Source organism: Aptenodytes patagonicus, chromosome 19, assembly GCF_965638725.1.
Source record: "Aptenodytes patagonicus chromosome 19, bAptPat1.pri.cur, whole genome shotgun sequence".
Lineage (NCBI taxonomy): Eukaryota > Metazoa > Chordata > Aves > Sphenisciformes > Spheniscidae > Aptenodytes > Aptenodytes patagonicus.
In genome coordinates this window covers 4,643,582-4,657,181 of record NC_134967.1, presented here as the reverse complement: position 1 = coordinate 4,657,181, position 13,600 = coordinate 4,643,582, and the positions used below count along the sequence as shown (strand labels likewise).

Sequence of the window (13,600 nt, the reverse complement as noted above, 5' to 3'; positions counted from 1 at the left end):
AATGAGAACTTGTGGATTGAGATAAAAACAGTTTAATAATTGAAATAAAATAAAATAGTAGTAGTAGTAATAATAATAAAATATACAAAGCAAGTGATGCACAATGCAATTGCTCACCACCCACGGACTGATGCCCAGCCAGTCCCCGAGCAGCGGCCCCCCCAGCCAGCTTTCCCCTAGTTTCTATACTGGGCATGACGTCCCATGGTATGGAATGTCCCTTTGGCCAGTTGGGGTCAGCTGTCCTGGCTGTGCCCCCTCCCAGCTTCTTGTGCACCCCCAGCCTGCTCAGTCGGTAGAGCATGGGAAGCTGAAAAGTCCTCGACTAGTGTAAGCACTGCTCAGCAACAGCTAAAACATCGGTGTGTTATCAACATTATTCTCATCCTAAATCCAAAACACAGCACTGTACCGGCTACTAGGAAGGAAATTAACTCTATCCCAGCTGAAACCAGGACAATATGTTAAGCATTTACTCTGCCTTCTGTTTTTGATACTGGAGGTACATGGAAGTACTTGATTCCAGCAAATAATTCCCCTATTCCTAAATGCTTTTTCTTGATGCTGTCTGCTCTTATTTGTTTTAAAGAAAGTTGAGCTCAAGGTCTCGCCCCTAGATAAGGCAGTGCATTTTTGAATTTATTCACCTATACTGCTTTTTTGTTTGTTTTCTAGACAGGGATCCGTCTCCATTTTCTGAGCCGAAATTCCCAACAGAATGTTTCTTCCTAACCCTGCATGCCCATCATCTCTCAATCCTGCCAAGCTGCCGTCGGTACATACGTAGACTGCGGGCCATCAGGGAACTCAACAGGTTAGAAGTCGTTAATTATCTAGTGCCTCTGAGAGTCCTAGCATCCTAGCAATGTCGTCTTCTCACCATGATGGCAAGTCTTACAAACTTAATGGACATTAGAATGACAATTTGGGTAAAACTGTTGCTGAGTACAGATCATCTTAACTATTTGTTAATCTGCTGCTTTTGGCCCTTATGGATTTTTGCTTATGTTCAGGGATTGTGGCTTGAATTGCAAATTCAAATAATAGTGGGATGGAAGAGATTAGTTACACAAGGCAGCTCAAATTGGTGAGACCGTTCTCTTTAAAAGATACTTGAGTTATCTTCAGAGCATTTTAGGATTCATGACATTACTTAACACTGTTTATTTTAACTTAATCTGTGGTGTGGTTGATGGTATGTGGACATGAGCGCCTCAGGCTCTTTGACATAGCTCTAGGAGTGCATATAAAGTTATGTCTGATAATCAAGTCGTTGTAGATGACTTGTGATTCCAGAAACAAGACATTTAGTTGTGCCTGAGCTGTTTTGTATGTCCCAGAAGATATTTACCTTTTTCCCCTTGGCTTCTGAGGTGAGATAACTTGTCGTACCTGGGGGGGGGGGGGGGAGCCTTCAGCAGTAAACTCTTAATATTGTTGATGTACACATAATTCAGCATGTGATTTACCATTTTTTAAATTATAAATAAAAGTTATGATGTTGACATGAAGATACTGCTGTCTTCTATTTCTCTTGGCATAAATGCAAATAGACTTTTATAGTTGCTAAACCTCGAAGAATACTCTGTTAAAATTAGAACAGATTTTTGTATCATCAGTATTTTCCATTGTTTATAACTGCACTCACTACATTTTGGTAAATGTTCCTTGGCAGTAATACCATGAGTACATTGCAGGATTTTTGGACTGCATTCGTAGTGATTTCACTTTTAGTTGTTAAAGCACATGCAGGCCAAGAACCTGGGAAGCTGCGGAGAATGAACCAAGAAGAGTCAGTATATCTTAAAGAAAAAAGTATTTTCATATAAAGCAGCCTGTGGATTACTTGTAAATAAGCCATACATTTGGCTTGAAAAAGGAATTGCTTCTATTTCCTTATTTAGAGTTGTTGTGAAGGAGTTGCTTATGCAGCAATCTCCATCTAACAGTGCAGAGTGAAGAGCTCTTGGCTTTTACTGACATCAATAGGAGCTTAGTGTTCAGCATTTTCCATGAATTGCTTAGTTGCTTGCAACACTGGGCAACGTAATTAGATGTTGGTAATAAAGAAATTAGACTGGATATTTTCCTGCTGTAGGCAGAGATTGATGCGGAAAACAATTCGTGTTTAGAAGAGGGATGAAAAGGGACCATATTTATATAGTTCAGTATATTGAGTTTTGTTCTAATTGGCTGCCCTTCCTAAAAAGGATTAAGGTATGGGAATACGTAGGATTTTTTTTCATGTAAATGGTGTGTGTAATGTATAAGTTCTCTCTTCTGTGGGGCAGAGTGAGAAGATGGGTAAGGGAGGGGAGGTCATATCAACCACCTTGATTTACCGGTCCTTATGCTGACAGGGAGACTATAGACTCTTCATGTCTTGTACTCCTCTGCACACCTGAATTTTATGGGGAGTGGAGCATGAGAAGGGTAGAACAAAACTGCAAGAAATCATTTACAATGGTGGAAAGTGGGAAGATACACAGGATGCAGACTTGTGCCTTTCTTGGGAAAGGGAAGGTGTTTCTAACATGTCCTGTTGTCAGCCACCTTTTTCTCCTTAGCTGGGTCTGTTTTCCATTTTCCTTTCTGATATTAGAAGATGAATGAGATCTCTAAATATCTCATCGTTAACTGGATCAGCCCTTCTTTGTGTTAGAGTTAATTTTAGGGTTAATTTTAATGACATCCTTTTAACCTTCCTTTAGAGTGACTGTAGACGTCAGTCTGAAAAAAGGAAAATACTTTTTTTAATACAGTGGGTAAAATTAGTTTGTCAGGCAGGATAGATCCCTTCTGTGTTTCATCTTTTTTTTTTGCACTGGTCTGATTTGTCTGACAGGCATGTATGTTGGAGCTAGTGTATGTAGTGCCTTTGAGTGCACACTGTACAGATGTTCAGCCTGCATTTACAAAAGCAATTTATTTTTCTTGTTATGATGATGGGTAACTTCTATGAAAATGATTAGCTTTTTTCCCACTCTTCTCAATATTTCCTCGGTATTTAGCAGATAAGTAGGTGAAATGCCTTGCAGATGGCAGTACATATCCCCTCTGTCATGACAACCAATTATTGCGTGTGGTTTTCAGGACTGTTGAAGATTTGAAAAACAATGAAAGTCAGTGGAAGGATTCTCCTCTGGCTACCAGGCATCGAGAAATGCTGAAACGTTGCAAGACACAGCTTAAGGTTTGTAAGTGATTCAGTTCTCAACTAAATGCCTTTGTCAGCCTGTCTGTATGTTTACTTCGTGTCGTAATGTTTACATGCAACTTCCCACTGATGCTTCTTGAAAACGGTGGTTCTGAATCTATGAACCATGTGAGCACTGCACTAGACGGTGGTCACGATACAATATAACACTAATGGCGAATTTGAAATTCAAAGTAACACCAAGATCAACTTAGGCAGTATTCCTCAGGAAGAAGAAAATATTATTATTTTATAATAATAATTATTGGAGAGATAATAGTTATTGGAGAGAGAACAAGCAAAGGGACTGTGATTTGTTCAGGGGTAGCTGTGCGTGCACAATCGGTGCCCAAGATGGAGATGGAGCTCTTGAGTCCCTAATCTCATGTAGAATTCTTGCAGAGATGAGCATGCTGGGGTCCTCTTTTTTTTTTTTTTTGAAGGTCTGTCCTGCTTAGGTCTTCCTAGTGTAAATTGACGCACATTTTCTGAGCTGTATCACCAAAATGACTTTAATTGCACGCTTTCCCACTTTGATACCTCTGTTATTTCTTTCATTGTTCCCATAAAGCTTGTAAAAGGCTCCTCTGTCCCTGCAATTCTGAATTATGTGCGTGTTTTTCTTGATATGTTGGGGCTTAAGTGCCCTGTTTTCTTCAAATAAGAGCATATTTTAAGACGAGACCATTGTATAATTGTCATAATTCACAGATATATTTATTAGCTTGGATAGGCTTGACCTTCCTTTTATGTTGTCTTGCCCTGGATTAGTTTTTGTATGCATATTCTGCAGAAACTGGTGAGGTGCAAGGCTTGTGCAGATGCTGGTTTGCTGGATGAAAACTTTCTCAGGAGATGTCTGAATTTCTATGGCATGGTGATTCAGCTGATGCTTCGCATTCTTGACCCTGCCTATCCCAAGTGAGTGTCAGGATTATCTGTGTAAATTGTATCAAGGATATTTCAGATCGTGTTAGATTGTTTACTGAATTTAGCGGTTCTAGAATTTTAATTTTTTTTGTCTTAACAGTGTCTGCATTCTTACGTGATTGCTACTTTATTTATGTCAGTGACATACATTCTTGCAATGGAATATGTCTTATTTATAGTTTAAGGTTCAGCTGGGAGGCAGAGCAACCCTCGGGTATGTTTAGTACACTTGAAGTACTGACATGGATTTTTAAAAAATCAGCATCAGAACTTCTGTAGTGTTCCCACAGGAGAATTCCATAGGAGAGCTGGTGACACTTTCTACTTAACCCTGCTATTTTACTGTCCTGTTTGTTGTCTCTTTTATTCTACAGTATAAAATTGCCTTTAACTCCTGAAGTTCCGAAGGTATTTGCAGCGTTGCCAGAGTTTTACGTGGAAGATGTTGCTGAATTTTTATTTTTTATTGTACAGTAAGTAAAGTTATACTAAAGGAAATCTGTACTACCATTTACCCCTGTAACAGGTGGTGCGCACACAAATTTAGGGTGCAAAAGTAGTCTCTTAGCTATTCTGTTGTTAGTGCTCTGTTTTTTAACAAGATTATGGCATTGGCAGACATTGCTGCAGATATAATGCCTAGATGAGCTCCAGAGTTCCTTCTAACCTAATTTTTTCTCAGAAGAAAGTTGAAGGTCTTTTGGTTCCCTCCCGCCAAGAATTTTCTTTATGGTTTGGAGTTTGCTGAGTCCATTTGATCTCACGATATGTTGAATCATCACTAGAATAATACTTTTAAAAAGTCATAGCTTAATAAGTAGAAAATTTCCCCCATAAATTTGCTGGGACGAAATGCATTTGTATAGTTTTAGCAGTTTAGATGGGCATGAATATTCCTCAGATGTAATCCTGGTGTTCTGAAGCTGATCACTTTCTTCCTGAAAATGTACCTTCAAACTCAGACTTTGCTGTGTTGTGTGATGAGGAGATGTTTGCTTTTGCCTTCCTGAGGCGCTGTTATGGTGGTACTTCATAGCAAATTTGCTATGATGTGCAACAAAAGAAAATGAGAGTGTTTCCGGCTAAAATTCAGCTTCCGGTGAACAGCTGGCAAGGCCTTTTGGAAGAGTAAGAATCTAGTTTCTGCAGAGAAAGATGGGGAATTACGATAAAATGACTGAACTTTTCCTGTTGCTAACGAGTGATCTGAACTTACCTGATGTACGTGATAAACCTTCTGTAGACAATACAGGGTTTTTAATTTTGGTTTTCCTTATCTCCTCCTTTTCAGATATGCTCCTCAGGTGCTTTATGAGCCCTGTACTCAGGACATAGTGATGTTCCTTGTTGTGATGCTGTGCAACCAGAACTACATCCGAAATCCTTACTTAGTAGCCAAGCTGGTGGAAGTGATGTTCATGACAAATCCAGCTGTTCAGCCCCGGACACAAAAGTTCTTTGAAATGATTGAGAATCATCCTCTCTCCACTAAATTGTTAGTCCCCTCCTTGATGAAGTTTTACACAGGTGCGTGCTTTGTCTATAGTTCACTGAGTGTACAGTAAGCAATGAGTATTATAAGGCAAAAGGCTGTGTTAGTTGTTGTAACCTTTAAAAAAACAAAAACAAAACAAAAAAAGCCAATCCCCAAAACCCACAAAAAACCAGGTAGATCTTTGGTCTTGTAAAGATGAGGCTTTGTGGCTCGGGAATCAGGGGAAATAGCATTAGATGGAACCTTGAGAATTCTAGTGCTTCCACAAGCTGCTGTGAAGTGACGGCTCTAGCACTGTAGATTGATGTGACAATTGTTTTTGTGGTGTTTAGATTCCAAACTGGAAGTTTTTTGTTTGTTTTGTAAGGGAGTATTGGGATTTTAAAGCTTCTGACTGTGGTTTTGCTAGTTCTGTCGATTCAGATGCTTGAGAAGGGCTTTGCACCCATAGAAACAACTTTTTTCAGTGTTCCCAGAGTTTTCTTCTTACTGAAATTTTAGACTGTGGGACGAAGAGCAGAGTGGAGTTGAGTAGAACAGGAAGTTTTGTTTTCTGAGGGTTTTTCTTCAGAAATGAGGTTGGTTCTGGATTAGAAAATGGGCGGTGCTTCTTCTTTTAATGGGGATTAAGATGGAAACTTCTGAATGGGAATTGAATTTCATCTCTTAGAGCTCGGTGCTTGAAGTTCATCACATTGGACACAGTAAGGGAGAAATGTAGCGTGTTGCAGGTGAATCCTGGTGGGAAAGAGTTTTGAGTTCAGTTCTGGGATCTGTTTTCTTTTTCAGATGTTGAACATACTGGAGCCACTAGCGAATTCTATGACAAGTTTACGATCCGCTACCACATCAGCACCATTTTCAAAAGCCTCTGGCAGAATATAGCTCACCATGGTACATTTATGGAAGAGTTCAAGTGAGTAAGAAGTCGTGTGTAATGCTGCTTACTGTCATGCAAGCTGCTCAGACAGTGACCTGAGGAGGTCACTACCATTGGGAATGGGTGATGCTGCTTTCCATTGTATTTTAAATGGCAGCCCCTTCCAGTAGAACTGGAGTGTTTCTAAACTGAGCTCTGGACACCACAATCAACTTGGCTTGGGGAATGGGATCGTTATTCGAAATATGCAGTGCAGAAGGAGTGTTGCTGGGGTTGCAGTCTGGTCTGCACACCCATCTACTCTGCCGTGATAACTGTGTTTCAATGTTTTCAGCTCTGGGAAGCAGTTTGTTCGCTACATCAACATGCTGATAAATGACACAACTTTCTTGCTGGATGAGAGTCTGGAGTCCCTAAAACGTATCCATGAAGTGCAAGAGGAGATGAAGAATAAAGAACAATGGGACCTGCTGCCCAGGGTGAACAGAGCTGTTTTTCAAAGTGCCCTTTACTTATTTTTAATTTTTTAATACAAGACCATTAAAAAAACTTTTTAATAAGGGGCAGCACCAAAGAGCTGCTCATGAGAAGCAGTTCTCGATGCTTTTTCTTGCTGCCAGTATGGCCGTGGTCACTCTGGATGACATTCTGCAAAAAACATCATTCTGCGTAGTTATGTTGTGGCTGGCAAAGAGTGTGGTGTGAAGTGGAAATAGTATAAAGCTTTAAATAACTGCGCACTTAATTCTAAGTGGAGAAGCTGAGACTTCAACCTTCTTGAAGGAGGTTTTGGAAGATGCTCGCCAGTTGAATTGACTTCAAGGAATAGAAGCTTTTATTTTGTTAATGCATTGATCCTGGGTAGATTTGATGCAGACAGTTAGAGTCCTATACCTCAGACCTTAGCCTGATTAAACAATAATTGTGTGTGTTGACCCACCAATGTCAGGTATTTCTATTTTGAAGTTATTGATTTTAAAAAAAAAAAAAGTTTGAAAAGAAAAGCTATAAATATCTTGTTTGTTAAACTTATTCTGGTTTGCTCTTCTGAAGCCTTTCTTCCTGTTTGTGCCTACTAGCAAGGTAAAGCCATTACTGTAGAGACAAAATGAGCTGGTACATCATCTGCAGATTGTTCCAGTGTGGAGTGTTTATTACTTATGATGAAGTAAGGTGCATAAATTAGAGAGAACCTCACTTGACTCTCAGATCCCAAGCTGGTTTTTGAAGTATTGGCATTTGGATGGAGAGGAAGCGTAACCCAGTTCTGCAGCTGTGAGGAGCAGTTACAGGATGTAAACAGACTCAATAGCCATGGAGTCTTGTGATACCATTTGCATTCACTTTTTAGTGTTGCAGAATTCTGGAAAACTGGTGTAGACTTTAGTATTGGGTAGTAAAAGTGAGCTGTACCTTAAATAAAAAAATGTATCGCATCTGGATTTGATTTGCAATCTGTTCTTCTGTCTGTCTAGATCACGTTAGCATTATGGCTGTTAAGGTTTTGATGGGTGATGATGTAGGAAATTCTGTGGACTTGTAACCACTGAATGTTTTATTTTCTAGGATCAGCAGCAGGCTCGGCAATCGCAGCTAGCTCAGGATGAGCGCGTGTCTCGTTCGTACCTTGCCCTGGCAACAGAAACTGTTGATATGTTCCATATCCTTACCAAGCAGGTTCAAAAGCCTTTTCTCAGACCTGTAAGTCCTGCTCAGATTTAACTTGGTTTCTAGCTTCTCTAACATCTCTACTGTCGGATAATAACCTGGAAATATTTGGTAGCCCTTTGTCTCCATTCTCCTCCCCTTTCTCCAACTCACTGAGATCTAATTGCTGTTGAAGTTATTTGATGTCAAGAGCACTACTTGAGTCACTGAGATGGTGTGGTCCTTCTAGACAGCTGTTTGCACTGTATTTTTTTTACTAATGGAAAGCATGCATAACGAAAAGACACTTCCTGCAAGCCTACAAAATGATAATTTTATTAGTTAATAATTCCTGATCTTGCTGTATGCAAATCTAGTAATAATCTTCTTTATCACTGCCTTCATGCCATGATCTGTGTTTACTTTGGTCTTGTAGGAACTTGGACCACGATTGGCTGCTATGTTGAACTTTAACTTACAGCAACTGTGTGGCCCCAAGTGCCGTGACCTGAAAGTCGAAAACCCTGAGAAATACGGGTTTGAACCAAAGAAGCTGTTGGACCAACTGACTGACATTTATCTGCAGCTAGATTGTGCTCGCTTTGCTAAAGCAATTGCTGATGATCAGGTGAGCTCCAAAAAGATGAGAGGGGAAAGGGCAAAAGCACTGTGGACCAACAGGACTTTGCGGAATACTCTAGAAGAGTTTTTCATCTCGCTTCTGTGCTGCCACCCGGTTTCCGTCATACACGCTTGCAATTTGTTTTCTTTCAGCAGATCACCTCTGTTTGTATTCTGTCTGCTCTTTGTAGATGGGTACGTTTTCAAAGTGTTTGCAAACCTATAGACACACGTAAACATCTATAGCACTTCACACACATGGGAAATTTCCTGAGCATTAGTTGCTCATTAGCTCCGGCCTCATTGTGAATTAGCAGAAGTACTTTGTCCTAATTTTGCAAGTGGGCAAACTGAAGCATACAAAGAGTTTTGACTCCCTCATCAAGAACACACGAAACAGGCAGAGCTGGGACTGAGAGCAAGAGCCTCATTTAACAATCCAAAGTTCATTCTCTAGACTAACAGTTTCCAAATTGTATTCCTTTTTATATCACTTTATTAAATGGCTGTGTAATAAACTGGCAAAACGGAACATACCTGAGACACCTTTGAACTCCGCCTGGTAGTCTTCAGAGCAGAATGTTAATACTTAATGTAGATAAGCTATCGCTCACCTCTGTGTTCTTGTGAAGTTGTCAAACTACTGAATCGCATCTCTCCATGCCTCTGTGCGATAATACAAACCTTTCAAAAGCCAGAGGAAGAAAACGTTCTCAATGGCTACTTGAAATTCTAGTGGAAGCTGGTTTACAATACATGAAGCTGTATTTGCATGTCTAGTGAAGCAGAGGTATCAGAGTAACTCATGATCTTTTTTCTGTAATTATTTAAGTTCTGATAATTGCAGATGATATCAGTAACACTTCTGAAACAGACCTTATGTGTTTGCATGTGTATAGTGAGCATGCAGTGTATTTTTTGATGCTGTTCAGTATATATGAAAATGAGAATGTTATCCGTCATTCATTCTTCGATGCTAGCCCCAGCAAAATGCACAGCAATGACATAGGGATTAAAAAGAAAGAAGCCTGCGGGTGTGGGAACTGGAATAAAGCTTAATTAACAAAGTAGCCCTTCATAAAAAGGAGGGGGAGTGACTAGTATCTTGGAAACTGTCAGTGACAGGAAAGAAACACCAAGGAAGTGCACAGTTGGTTAATGGCTACTGGTACTAGGAGAAAAAACCAAAACAAAACAGACAAAAAGTTGCTTGATCATGGCAGAGTCTCTCTAAAGCATTTTGATACATCTCCCGTTTGCAAATCCTAGCACGTATTAGAAGGAATCTGAAAACGTTTATAAAGCCCTGGGCATATTGCCATAGTTCTGTTCTCTGTGGACTAGAAAGGAGTTTGGGTGGGCACTGCGCGTCCTAAGTAGTGAATGGTATTTCTTGGTGCCGTATAGTGTAGATGAAAGAAGTGGGGCTGTGTTGAACACTTTAAAATCCCCAAGGAAAATAGAAATCTGTGAGCCTTAGCGTGTATTGTTTTGTCACTGAATTCAGCCTTGCACTGCCGTGTAAATAACGATTTTTATTAAAAGGCTTATATCAAAACACGGCATTGTGAACTTTAAAGAAAGTGGTGTCTTTAGAACATAAGCAGCTTTCAAAAGTCCTCGCCTAACTTTCTTTTTTTGACATGAAAGCAATGCTCGCTTCAGTTGAAGCTATAGGATGTGCATTTGGTCTCTGAATGTTGTACCGTGTAGCTGTACAGTTCTTGCTGCACCAGTTGGCGAGTTTCCAGCAAGTATTAGCTCCCTCTGAGTTGCCTTACTATTTCTGCAACATCATGGGGTGGGGTTTTTGTTTGTTTTTGTTTGGGTTAGGAGAGAGAATCACTTCTTTCCCAGTGCTGCCTTGATCAGAGAAGTTAAGAAATCAAAACCAACTTTTCATTTTATACTGTATCTTCAGCCAAGACTTGTGAGAACAAGAATACAGACAGGAGTGGCAAGACAGATATTTTGTCTAAGGAACAGTCCTAATCATTACAGTCGGCCTCTCCGAGTGTCTTACACATTTTGATTAGGTGATGTTGCCCTTTTTTGTTGGTCCTGAACAGTCCTACGGTAGTGATGACCAGTAAAAAAGCATAAGTCTACCCCAAAGTTGACATTTTGGTGCTAGATGAAATGTTATCTACGTACTACTTTTCTGTCTGACGTAATGTTGAGGTTTCATTGATCCCTCCTTCTGAAGTTTTAAAAACGCATTAAAAGATCTTTGGGATACTACAACTCAGCAAAGTTGTCTTTTTATGCTTTGCTTGTAGAGGTCCTACAGTAAAGAGCTCTTTGAGGAGGTCATCTCAAAGATGAGAAAGGCTGGCATCAAGTCAACCATAGCAATAGAGAAGTTCAAACTGCTGGCAGAGAAAGTGGAGGAAATTGTTGCCAAGAATGCCCGTGCAGAAATTGATTACAGTGATGCTCCGGATGAATTCAGAGGCAAGTTGAGTTTTCTAAATACTGGCTTTTTAGGAGAAGAGGGATTTGTTTTGTTACTTTGATTCTAAATATGAGTATATGTTAACAGAAACTATGTATTGTTTATGAAGCCTTGCATCCTGCTCTATTTCAATTAAATAGTGAAGTAAATACAGAGAGCTAAGAGTTTCTTTATTTGTTTATCCCTGGGACTGTACTGTCTACTCCTATCCATGTTTTGCTTACGTGTACTTTAAAACAGTAAAAAACCTGCCAAAATCTGAAAACAGGGTGAAAATAGCTAATGCTTAGTCCTAGTTCAGAAAGGGAAAAGCAGTATAAAGGCTGAAGTCTGCTGCTAATTTTAACCATGTTCTGTAACGTCCGCGATATACCTGATTGGGGACCCCAAATATCAGTTCCACGCTGTGGTTTTGTGTGCAGATGAAACTTGTAGCTATTGTTTTCAGTTTAACGAGGAGACACTTGTGCCCTCAGATCCACTTATGGACACTCTGATGACTGATCCTGTGAGGCTGCCATCCGGAACGATTATGGACAGGTCAATCATCCTGAGGCATCTGTTGAACTCTTCCACTGATCCTTTCAATCGTCAGACGCTGACAGAAAATATGCTGGAACCAGGTATCGGTTTGACAGTTAGCACTGCAACTGTTGACCGGGGGGGAAGCAATTTGAGCGCAGTTTGTTCTGTAAACTTTCAGAAGATAGTGTTGAGGCCTCGGTTAACAGTTCTTCCAGCTTGCACAGAAAAGTTCATTCCTTCTGTTTTCCCTTTTTCTGGGGGGGGGGGGGGGGAACCACACCTTTGCCTTCCTAACTGCCGGGCTAAAGGATGTTGTTACGGTAGGTAAATGAGTAATTCATTTACTCAAAGCTGTGCAGCAAATATATTGATAGAGAAGAAAATAGTAGTAGGTATTCCTGATGAGGTTTCTAGAAAAGGAATTGCTGTTGGTCATGAGGAGCTTTCTTACAGTAGTATTGCTAAATAATTTTAACTGCTAAGTTAATCATTCTTTTTTTTTTTTTTTCCCTCTTCTTTACACTACTAGTGCCAGAACTTAAAGAGCAAATCCAAGCCTGGATGAGAGACAAGCAGAATGCTGACCATTAAAAATTCCCTTGCAGTGCACGCCGACGCCAATGGGAAGAACAGGGCGTGGGCCGTTCTGGTAATGGAGGAGATACACTTTGAAAGCGATTGATGGGATTAGCGCGCGCCCACTGGCACTGACTTGCAGTGGTGACCAGAAGCATGTGGACGAGGAGAGAAGCAGCTTAATTCTTGTACATATATTTAAGTGATAACGATGGTCAATAACATGGAGGACAAGCTAGGAAGTTGCTTATGTTACAAAACTGTCCTTCAATATGTCACATTTTGGAATTTTTACAGCTGAATTATTTTAGCAAAGATGAATGGATCAGGGCAGCATCCTTTCAACCTTATTTTTTACAGCCAGATACCCGTTAATTTGATTGTGGTTAGAACCTTGGACATTTGCTGCTAAAGTAACTTTTTCCTCTTTCCCTCCCTTCTTCCTCTTCCACCCATCAAACCTGCACTGCTGTCTTTTTTTTTTTTTTTTGGTAATGCAAAAAAAACAAACAAACCCTGTGAAAATCGAAATCATTCCCCTGCCCTCAAAAGAACATATTCTGTGCGATAACTGTGCCTGCAACAAAGTGTTAATCTTGGGATCGTATTTTTATATTGCACATATTTGCGTATTTGGTTTTTAATTGGTGTTAGACACAAGGATAATTTCCAAAAAGCAGACTTCACACATGGATTTTAATTTCCATTCATTGAAATGTCCCTTTTCTTTATGTTCATCTAGATGCTCTGGTATTTTTGAAAAGCCTTGAGGTAGAAGTATGTTAAAACAGCTGCCGTGAATGAGATGCTTGGGAATACCAGGATTTCAGTGACTTTTTAAAAAAACAGAATCCATTCTTTTAATGCTGCAGATATGATACGTGCTAAATGGCAGTTCTGAGCCGTTAGAGCTTGTCCGCAGAGAGCCGATCCTTTTATTCTTGGAGGCTGCAGTTTGGGGCAGGGGTCATTTTTTTTTTTATGTTGCGTACCGATTTGTATCCATGGCTTGGCCTTACCAAAGCAGAAAGGGTGCAGGAAATGTAGAATTACATTTTTAAAAAAAAAAACAAAAAAAAAATATTCACAAACATTTTTGTATTACTGCCCCCTGCATATGATACTTGAATTTCCTTTTTAAAAAGGATTTGAAACCACAGTGTTTTAAAATTAAGTCTGAAAAAAGGTTGTTTTTCTTTTATTTGTTTTTCGCTGTGTCTTCTGTTCAATTCCTGACTCTCTTGAACTACAATAAATGATACACACTCGCACAAA

The 13,600-nt window shown here is 39.8% G+C and overlaps 1 protein-coding gene across 2 annotated transcripts in view; it reads left to right on the top strand.

Annotated features, from left to right (window-relative positions):
- Positions 1-13,600, top strand: part of UBE4B (ubiquitination factor E4B) — a 44,250-nt gene extending 30,650 nt beyond the window's left edge. For both annotated transcript variants that reach the window (XM_076355866.1, XM_076355865.1), the window contains 12 exons: positions 676-814; positions 3,094-3,193; positions 3,990-4,117; positions 4,501-4,599; positions 5,418-5,653; positions 6,411-6,537; positions 6,836-6,980; positions 8,068-8,202; positions 8,585-8,776; positions 11,049-11,223; positions 11,701-11,847; positions 12,279-13,600. In XM_076355866.1, the coding sequence (XP_076211981.1) occupies positions 676-814; positions 3,094-3,193; positions 3,990-4,117; positions 4,501-4,599; positions 5,418-5,653; positions 6,411-6,537; positions 6,836-6,980; positions 8,068-8,202; positions 8,585-8,776; positions 11,049-11,223; positions 11,701-11,847; positions 12,279-12,340 (1,685 nt within the window). In that variant the 3' untranslated portion in view covers positions 12,341-13,600. The remainder of the gene's footprint in view (positions 1-675; positions 815-3,093; positions 3,194-3,989; positions 4,118-4,500; positions 4,600-5,417; positions 5,654-6,410; positions 6,538-6,835; positions 6,981-8,067; positions 8,203-8,584; positions 8,777-11,048; positions 11,224-11,700; positions 11,848-12,278) is intronic.